Source organism: Lactuca virosa, chromosome 7 (assembly GCF_052849685.1).
Source record: "Lactuca virosa cultivar CGN04683 chromosome 7, Lactuca_virosa_CGN04683_v6, whole genome shotgun sequence".
Lineage (NCBI taxonomy): Eukaryota > Viridiplantae > Streptophyta > Magnoliopsida > Asterales > Asteraceae > Lactuca > Lactuca virosa.
Window position 1 is genome coordinate 64027814 of NC_136432.1, and position 10859 is coordinate 64038672.

Consider the following 10859-nt stretch of genomic DNA (forward strand, 5'->3'; position numbering starts at 1 on the left):
TCTTTACATGTGCGGGTGAGTGTGGTGGAGTCTTCATGGATGTCCGGCCAATAGATTCCCATGTGTAGTATCTTTCCCATGAGGGCTCTAGCTCCCTTGTAGGCTCCCGTTGGGCTAGCGTGAGCTTCATGAAGGGCTTGTTTCCCCGTCGCCCTATCTACACATTTGAGCCATAGGGTAGTATATCCTTTTCTGTATATACTCCGCCCAAGATAACTTACTGTGGAGCCCGTAGTCTCGTCTTGCGGGCGTCGGTGTGGTCGTACGGAAGGATGCCATTCTGTAAATAGTCTATGATGAGTGTCATCAAACTGGATTGCGTTGTGGATAGGGAGTGGATCCGCCATTCGTCGATGCTGCGTTCTTTGAGTGCCTCGACTAGAACTTCTTTAGATAGGTGACCAAAGCATGTTGATGCCAGCTTACTCAGAGTATCGACACACCTGTTGCTTTCCCTAGGTATTTTCTTGATGGAGAAGCTCTTGAGTGAGCTTGTTATTTGTTGAAATTCCTTCATGTACTTTTCTATACTCTTGTCCTTCGCTTCGAACTCCCCCGTGATTTGGTTGGCGGCCAGTCTAGAGTCGGTGAGGGTCGTCACCTTTTCTACCGCCATCTTCACAGCAAGCCTTAGACCTACTAGCAAGGCTTCATATTCGGCCTCATTATTGGATGTGTGAAAATCAAAATGCAGAGCATATGTTACTTCTTCACCCGTGGGGCTGGTTAGGATGAGGCCTACCCCAGATCCTTCTTTGATGGAGGCCCCATCGGTATATAGTGTCCAAGCTTGCCCGTCTCCTTCGTGTTGTGGCCCTCCATATGTTCTTTCCTCCATTTGCTTTTGTAGTTCTCCTAGTATTTCCAGCAGGAAGTCCGCGAGTGACTGCCCTTTGATGCTCGTTCGAGGGTGGTAGCTGATATCATGTTCGCCTAATTTGATGGCCCACTTTGCGAGATGTCCTGAGGTTTCTGGCTGCAAGAGCACTTGCTTAATTGGGCAGCTTGTTAAGCCTTCTATTTGGTGTGCATGGAAGTATTGTCGTAGTCATCGGGCAGCGTATACCAATGCCAATACTATCTTTTCAATGATAGGATAGATGAGTTATGGTCCTTGTAGTGCTCGACTAACAAAGTAAATGGGGAGTTGTTTTCCTTGTCGCTCTACTACTAGTACCGACGAGATGGCATCATTGGATGCTAACTGGTACATTTGGAGTGTTTCACCTGGAGTTGGGTTGGCCAGTTTCAGTAATGTGTGCAACACTTTCTTTATCTGATGCATTGCTACTTCGTCTTCCGGTGTCCAACGAAAATTGTGTTTCTCAATGCACCATTTGAGTGTGTCGAAAAGGGGCATCACTTTTGAGCTGATTTCGATATGAAACAGCTCAATGCCATGAGCTTACCATTCAGGCCTTGGGCATCTCTTAGCGTGTGTGGCGTCTGTATTTCTTCAAGCTCCGTTATCTTGGTGGGGTTGGGCTGGATTCCTTCTTTTGTGATGTACTACCCCAAAAATTTTCCCTCCTCTACCCCGAACGTGCACTTTGCAGGGTTTAATCTCATCTTTGCTTTCTCTAAGCGTCACAAGGTCTCTTCAACGTCGGCTAGCAGCCTCTGGTCGACTGGGCTCTTTATAACCATGTCCTATACATAAACTTCAATGTTTCATCTAACTTGATTGACGAAAAGGGAATCAACCAGTCTCTGGTAGGTTGCACCTGCGTTTTTCAATCTGAATGACATTTTTTGGTAACAAAAGGTTTCGTGATTCGTATAAAAGGCAATCTTCTCCTCATCTTCCTTGTTCATGAGGATATGGTGTTATCCCTTGTATGTGTCTAAGAAATATTTCCACTGGAAGCCATGTAGGGATTCCACCTTCTGGTTTATTTCTGGTAGCGGGTAGTAGTCCTTTGGACAAGCCTTGTTTAAATCTGAGTAATCGATACACATGCGGCATGTCCCATCATGTTTTTTACCATGACCGAGTTGGCGATCCACGTTAGGAAGATCACCTTCCGAAGGATGCCAGCTTTGGTTAGCTTGGCCACTTTTGTGTTTATCTCCTTGTTATTGTCTCCCTTTTGGACACGTTTTTTCAGTTTTATCTCCTTGGCGTCATGCCTGATCATCAGCTTGTGCTCTATGACCCCACGATCGACTCCCACCATGTCGGTAGGGGTCCATGTGAATATATGCTTGTACTTCCTTAAGAGTTCTATAAGTGCTTGTCTTGTCTTTACGAGAAAAGTTGCCCCTATGCCGACTTGCTCCCAATGTACAAATATTTGGTTCTATATGATATATTTTGTCGAAGGATATTTGAGTAGGGTAATGGTGGAGAACCAGATTTCTCTTGGATCGTGTAAGTTCACTTTACGAACTAATATTTCCACCCAATGCCTGGGTTACAGAAAATCCAACCTAAGATAATCCAAGAGGACACTTGTGTATCTAGGAACTAAAACACAAGATAAATCGGCAGAAGGTTTTGAGTTCGAGTAGAAGAAGAATAGCTGAGAAGGGGTTATTTTCACGGCTCAATTAAGGAGTTGTAGGGATGAACATATGGACCGGGGAACCGGCCGGAACCGGTATCGGAACCGGAACCGGCACCGGAACCGGAACCGGAACCCGATGGAACCGGTCGGGCCGGGACCGGGACGTTATTTTTGTGGATTTTTGCAACCGAGAACTGGTAGGAACCGGAACCGGTAGAACCGGCATAAACCGGTAGAACCGGCAAAAACCGGAACCGTATGATGTTATTTTTCGAGGACCGGTTCCAACATTTGAAGACACGACAAGAACCGGTAGGAACCAGGAACCGGTAGAACCGGCGGTCCGGTTCGGTTCCTATTTTCCATCAAGTTCGGTTCCCGGGCCGGTTCCAGCCGGGTCGGTTCCTTTGCTCATCCCTAAGGAGTTGTATTTATCCTAGACAAATTAGGGTTTCCGTCTTCTATAATAGTTAGGAGAATCACGGCTTAAGCCAGCGGGACAACTGCCAAGGGCTTAGCCCCAAGACCCCGCTAGGGGGTCTGCACCTAGGACCCTGCAAGGGGGCACGACCCCTTGACCCTCACCTTTTTGTCGAACCGGCTTATAATTCGATCTTATATACGCATGCACTCCGCATTCACCAAACATATAATGTAGAGTACAAACGATAAGACCTTTAGCTCAACATGTCAGTCCCAATTACACAAAATGTCAGGTGACACTAAAATCACCAACAATCCACCACCATTTTAGTGTAACCTGTAACACCCAGTTTTTTGTAACAGGTGTTACTTTATGAAATATAGATATTATGAAAGGGATAGGTGAGATAAAACCTAGAAAGGGCTAATTTTTAGAAATGTTAATTATTAAAATATTATTGAATAATGTTGTAATTCGTGTGATGAGGATTTCGTGGATATAAAGTTTGCTGAAAACTGAGTCCGTATGAGAAAGTAATGGCCATTTGAACTTGAGATGAAAGTATGATGTTATTATGAGAAAGTCAACAGAAGTCAAGTCATAGGTCAACATTTGACCACCACAATGTGAAACATGATTGTCACGACGTGACATTTGACTGGCACAACGTGAGCAATTAATTCTCACGACGTGAGATGCGATGAATCGACGACACACGTGGCAGGAGAGTGTGACGCGTGGCAGGACCAGGTCTAGACACTGCTCACGACGTGAGCTTATAATTCTCACGACATGAGAGTTTTCATAGTATAAAAACGAGTGTTTTTAGTGTCATTTGGAAGGTTCTGGTGCACATAAGCGAAGCACCGCCGGGAATCGGTTGCGGGAGATCATATTAAGTGATTTGTGCTGATATACAGGAGATACGAGGCTCACGGAGGTATAATTTACCTCGTTATTATATAATTATTTTATACATCTTTATTGTTGGGATTTGATAGATTTGAGTATATGTTATGTATATATACTTGTATCTGTGATATGGTGTTGTTACGGACCTGTTGGTGAGATTTGTAAATAAATCTCATGGTAAGATAGTTAGTTGGGACTGTCAGAGTTATAAACCCTAATCTACTGAAATGTCCCGATATGGTAGATTTGGTTATTGGCTTATGGGGTTAAGCCTAGTATTGATATATTATTGTATTTAATGAGCTTAGTGACAAATAGTCATAGGGTGTAGTTAAGGGTAAATTATAACAGGTTCTAAGGAACTTGGAAATTATTGGTTAGGTATCGGTATGTGACAGACAGGAAGGGTGTATAGGTCAAGGGCCGAAGTAGTGTGTCAACCAAGTGATCAGGTGAGTAACACTACTCTAACATCCGTTGTTGTTGGTACCTGCATATTTTGGTATATGTGTATTGGTAATTATTATGATATTATATGGTACCTCATGATGGTATAATTATTTGAATATGTTATCTCGGATTGGAGATATAATATTTGATTAGCTAAATTGGTTATAATGAAATATTGATATATTGGTTTATATTTATCTCGGATTGGAGATAGTATCATTTGACAGGTTTGGGCTTAGTGCTTTACTAAGCATGGGATTATTATGCAAAAAGGTTTATGTTAGACCTCTTAAGAAATATTGTGAATATATTTGCCTGGTGGATTATTTGTTATTTGGATTATATGTTTATGTTATTGTATTTGTTATGTACTAAGCTGTGAGGCTTACATTCTTTGTTTGTGAATGTTTTGCAAGTTAAAGATTGTAGCGCCTGACTCGATCTTGTGCTTGCTGCCAGCACGATCCTTGTGATAGCTTCTTGTACTCCAGTGTGCTAGTGTATACCAAAATGTTTTGTAAAGTTTTTATAAATATGGAATTTATTTTGGGGTATGCCTGGTGTGAAAAATCTGGGCGTTGCATAACCCATGAACTAACAAAAAATTATCTAAACAAACCAAACCAGTACATAAATGAAAATATCAAAACGATTGAATTCCCATTTTAGTATCAAAAAATTCAAATACTTGTGAATTAAGGTGTTCTAAGAATTTAAACCTTCAACCCAGCTGAATACCTTATAGTAAAATACGTACTGGTTTATTGAACTTTGTAGTGAAATAAAACTTGACATTATTATAAAACCGTGTGTCCTAATCCTCTGATGATTGTATCAAGTCCAAGTACCCAACCTCTTTAAATGCGGCTACACTTCAAAATCACATAGGTAATTCCTTTACCTCATGTATCTGCATATACATTTTATCAAAGAAATTATTAAGAAGCTATACATCAACCTCGTCAACTTGTAGAACCGAGCACATACGTGGGATATATACTTCATGTGTTCCAATCTATAAGTGGGAGCTTTCCACATTAAATACAACTCATAATGTCATATTAGAAGGGAATTGGGTGTCTCACAATTACATAATTAATTGGACTTTAATCCTATCCCTATAACAGACTTGTACACTAAGTCTCTTGGTAGACCTTTAGTCATGTGATCTGCCAAATTTTGTTTCAATTTCAGAAACTCTACCGAAATCACACCATTCATGTATAGTTCTCTAATCATACTATGTCTGATACCCAAGTGTTAGACTTTCCATTATAAAGCTGGATGTAAGCTTTAGCCAAAGCAACTACATTATCACAAAGGTTAGATATAGGTGCTCTCGACTTTGACCACAAAGGAATCTCATAGACTAAATTCCTTAGCAATTATGATTCTTTACCAGCAACAAGTAATGCAACAAACTCAGACTCCATTGTCGAGTTTGTAATGCAAGATTGCTTCTTGAAAGCCCAGGAAATGGCACCTCCCCTAAACAAGAACACTCAACCAGTTGTTGAGGAATGCTCATCCATGTTGGTTATCCAACTTATCTCTAAATGACCTAATACCGAAGGACTTCCCAAGTAACTCAACCTATAATTCATGGTTCCCTTGAGATACTTAAACACTCTATTGAACACTTGCTAATGTTTAAGCACTAGTATTACTAGTATACCTGCTCAATTTTCCTACTGCATAAGCAATATCAGGCCTGGTAGTTGTCATTGCATACATCAAGCTACCAATAGATTTAGAGTACCCTAATTATGAAATATGATTGCCATTGTTAGGCATTAATTTCACACTTGAATCCATAGGAGTACTCACAGGAGAACAATCACTAAAATTAAACCTCTTGGGAATTTTCTCAACATAATGACTTTGAGTCATTACAAAACCCTTGTTCACCCTCTTAATTATTATACCATGAACTACATCAGCCTCTTCCAAATCTTTCATGTAGAATTTAGATGAAAACAATTGCTTTCTTTCATCTACTCGTTCTTCATTATTACCAAAAATTAACATGTCATCTACATATAGGAAAATGATCACGCCTGTACTAGTAGCATCATTAACTCTACTGTAAACACATTTATCACATTGGTTGAACTTGAAACCAGACAACAAAATGACCTCATCAAACTTTTGATGCCATTGTTTGGGTGCTTGTTTCAACAAATACAAAGATTTTAGCAGTTTACATACCATATGCTCTTTACCAGGCATAACGTAACCTTCTGGTTGTTTCATGTAAACGTCTTCATCTAGTTCACCATTTAAAAAAGCTGTTTTAACATCCATTTTATGCATAATTATATTGTGGATACTTGCTAAGGTAATCAACAATATAATAGTAGTAATACGTGCAACCGAAGCATACATATCAAAATAATCAACACCGAGTTTTTGGTTAAAACATTGAATGACCAACTGGGATTTGAACTTGTCAATAGTCCCATTTATATTTATTTTCTTTTTGAATATCCACTTGCAACCAAATGCTTTAGAACCTGGAGGCAAATCAGACAACACCCAAGTCTTTTTCTCAAGAATAAATGACATTTCGTCATCAATTTCTTCCTTCCGAAAGATGACATCTCGAGACTCCATGGACTCTTGATATGTATTAGGATCATCCTCAATACTATAACAATATGAGTATTTAAGCCTAATTTCATTCCTTAAAACCTTCCACCAAATATAGTTGGAAATAGGAACCAAAATCTTTTGCAATTTGACCTCTTTTGCTTCTATGAAGCTCTTGTTTTTCTGGAATAGTAGCACCATCATGAATTCTGGATTTTGCACATTATTAGTGTCAAAAGTCAAATCCTTAGGTCTTTGAATCGATGAAAAATGCATATCATCAAAAATTGCATCCCGTGACTCGATAACGATGTTAATTGGTATCGAATCATTAGCTTCTCTTACATAGAACCTATATGCGTTGGAATGTTTAGCGTATCCAATGATTATGCAATCTATTCCATGTTCTACCAAAGTTTTCCTTTCGGGCTCAGTGATTTTTATAACTGCCCGACATCCCCAAACCCGAAAATAACTCAACTTCGGTTTTTTTCTTGAACCAAAGTTCATATGAGACAATTTTGTTCCTTTTATTTGAAACCTTATTCAGCAAATAGTAGGTTGTTAACATGGCCTCTCCCCAGAATCCCTCACCCAATCCCGAGTAAGAAAGCATCGAGTTTACCATTGCCTTTAAAACTCGATTTTTACGTTCGACCATTCCATTTTGTTGGGGCGAGTATGGTGTTGTGGTTTCATGAATGATACCCACTGATTGGAAGTATATGGTATCCATATATTCACATCCCCGATCACTTCCAAAACATTTAATCGGATTGTCCAATTGCAATTCCACCTCGGTTTTGTATATTTTGAACTTTTCCAATGCTTCATTTTTAGCATTAAGCAAATACATATAGCAAAATCGAGTACAATCATCAATGAATGTGACCATGCACTTTTTATTTCCAAACCATGGAGTAGAGTGGAAATCACACAAATCACTATGTATAAGTTCCAAAATAGCCGACTTTCTAGAAACACTTGGGAATGGCTATTTTATAACTTTTGTAAGCATGCATGTTTTATATTTTTCCAGATTTATGTCAAACTGTGGAATTATACCATCTTTTGACATTTCATGCATCCTTATAAAACTGACATGACCCACTCTAGCATGCTAAAGCATAGAGTCATCAATTTTAGAAAATGATGACACAAATGTAGAATTTTGAATAGATGACAATTTATCAATAACATTCAAACGAAACATTCTATTATTCATATATCCAAAACCAAAAAAAATATCCACCTCAAGATAGGATATATCTATCTGATTCATAAACTTATTTATAACCATCAGAATTCAAAGAATTACCACTAACAATATTCTTTCGAATCTCAGGAACAAACAAAACATAAAAAAATTTAACAATCTTTCCAGAAGTAAATTCAAGATTAACGACACCGACACCACAAATAGGTTTAAAAGAATCATTTCCCATATGCAACACAGATCCATCTTTAAGCGGTGTTAATGTTTCAAACTACCGTTTATCCTTGCATACATGGTTTCTTGCACCATAGTCGATCCACCAAGTAACGTCATCATCTGATACATAGAATGATTCAGGAATAAAGGAAACATGATAAACATAATTCTAATTAGAATTATAAAATTTAGTCTGAAACTGACCTCCTTTCGCTAGGTCCTTGGACCCATTTCCACTTCCATTGGCTCCACTATTTCTAGCACCATTATTGCCCAGATTCACACAAAAATCACGCTTGCAATGTCTCACCCATAAACACCTTCAACAAACTAGTTCCTTTTTTTGTTGAAGTTATTTAGGACATGTTCCTTTTTTTTCCTTTTCCATGTCCTTTGTTGTTCGAATGCCTTGGTTTGTTTTCAACCATATGAACCGAGGGCTGTCCAAATTCAACTTTTCCTTCATTTTTGTCACTCTCTTGCACGCGAAGGGATTCTTCAATGCGGAAATGACTACCAAGTTGCACCATGGACAGTTCCTCCTTTTGATGTTTCAGATTATGTTTAAAGTCTTTCCATGATGGTGGAAGTTTGTCAATTACACTTGACATAACAATGGTTTCATCCATATTCATGTTGTGCAATTTGAATTGACCCAAAATGCGATGGAGTTCGTTGTATTGTTCCATGACAGATCTTGAATCAACCATTTTATAGTTATTAAAATCATTGATCAGAAACTTCTTGCTAGAAGCATCCTCAACCATGTATTTTGATTCACGAGTGTCCCACAACTCCTTTGCACTTTTAGCCTCAAAATGGATATCAAATAAAGAATCAGCCATACCATTCAGAATGTGTCCTCTGCAATTGTAGTGATCATTGTCCCGCTTGCTCCTCCTCCTAGTCTCTTCCAATGTCTCATTCTCCACCACTTCTAGCCTTGGAGTACACATCACATACGCAACCTTCCACGTGGTAAGTATGGACAACATCTTCTTCTGCCAGCACCTAAAATCATTGCCTTCAAACTTTTCCAGATTCGTGAACTTAGTTGTCAACTCGCGGATTGATTCTGCCATCTCCATCAGGCGAGAATATGAGTTCAATCGTTGGAGAATATTTGAGTAGGGTAATGGTGGAGAACCTGATTTATCTTGGATCGTGCAAGTTCACTTTCCGAACAGATATTTCCACCCTGGGTTACAGGAAATCTATCATAGCATAATACAAAAGGACACTTGTGTATCTAGGCACAAAAACACAAGCCAAATCGTCAGAAGTTTCTGAGTTCGAGAAGAAGAAGAAGAGTTGAAAAGTTTTTTTTCAGGGCTTAAATAAGGAGTCGTATTTATCCTTGACGGATTAGGGTTTCCGTCTTCTATATTAGTTAGGAGAATCACGAATTTAATGGCATAATTAATGGTTATCAAAATTGATAAACTTTATCCATTTTACCAGCAGGACCACCGCGAGGGGCTCTGCCCCTTAGACCCCGCTAGCGGCGCTGCCCCTAAGACCGTGCAAGCGGGCGCAACCCCCTTGACCTCTGCCTTTATGTCATACCGGCTTATAATTCGATCTTATATATACATGCACTCCGCATTCACCAAACATATAATATAGAGTACAAATGATAAGCCTTTTCTCTCACATGTCAGTCTCAATTACACAAAATGCCAAGTGACATTGAAATCACGAACATATTTTAACGTATAGATTATCCATACAACAAATAACATAAAGATAGTCGGAACTAAAAAAATAATCCAGAGATAGAAGGGACGAAAAATAAGTTCAAACAAAAAATTAACGTATAGATTATCCAAACAAAAAATAACATAGAGATAAGCCGACGAAAAAAATCCAATAATAATACGAGCGAAAAAAATAACTCATGGATAGTCCGGACGAAAAAAAAATAACATAAGAATGGTCGGAACAAAAAAAAACATATAGATAATCTAAACGGAAAAATATAACACATGGATAGTCAGAACGATACACAAGGATATTCATAATATTTTTTATTGAACAATATGTACGATAACATCGTTCGTAAAAATAAAGATAAAACTATATATAAAAAAGTATTTTCTAAAACACAAATAATTATAAATAAATGACATAATAATAATAATAATAATAATAATAATAATAATAGACAATAAAGGAGAAAAGACAAAAGACAAGACAAAATAAAAAAAAACAACAAGATGATAATCAAATCAACATGAATTCTATATAAGTCACTGAATTATGTAAAATCAAAGCGTCCATAAATCAACACCCTTTAATTTTTTGGACTGACCTAAGCCTAAATTCTCTTGCTTTTCATTTTATTGATTTTTGGGAAAATTACTTAAAAATGTAAAGAAGTTTTAAAAATATATAAAAAAGACCACTGTTTTTTTAGCACACAAAAAACAATTGAATCGACTATTGTAGGTAACCATCACGTTACTCGGTTGCCAAAATGTTCAAAAAATACTATTGTAGTTCTTTTAGTACAAAAAATACCATGAAAGTTACTATTTGTACACAA

At 38.1% G+C, this 10859-nt stretch overlaps 1 protein-coding gene across 1 annotated transcript; it reads right to left on the reverse strand.

Annotated features, from left to right (window-relative positions):
• Window positions 1–8670: 8670 nt before the first annotated feature.
• LOC145126724 (uncharacterized) lies at window positions 8671–9396 on the reverse strand. Its single transcript, XM_079062034.1, has one exon. The coding sequence runs from the start codon at window positions 9394–9396 to the stop codon at window positions 8671–8673; it is 726 nt and encodes a 241-aa protein (XP_078918160.1).
• Window positions 9397–10859: the final 1463 nt, after the last annotated feature.

Bases quoted from the DNA above. Each gene is read 5' to 3' on its own strand.
- LOC145126724 (XM_079062034.1), bottom strand. From the start codon at position 9,396: ATGGCAGAATCAATCCGCGAGTTGACAACTAAGTTCACGAATCTGGAA.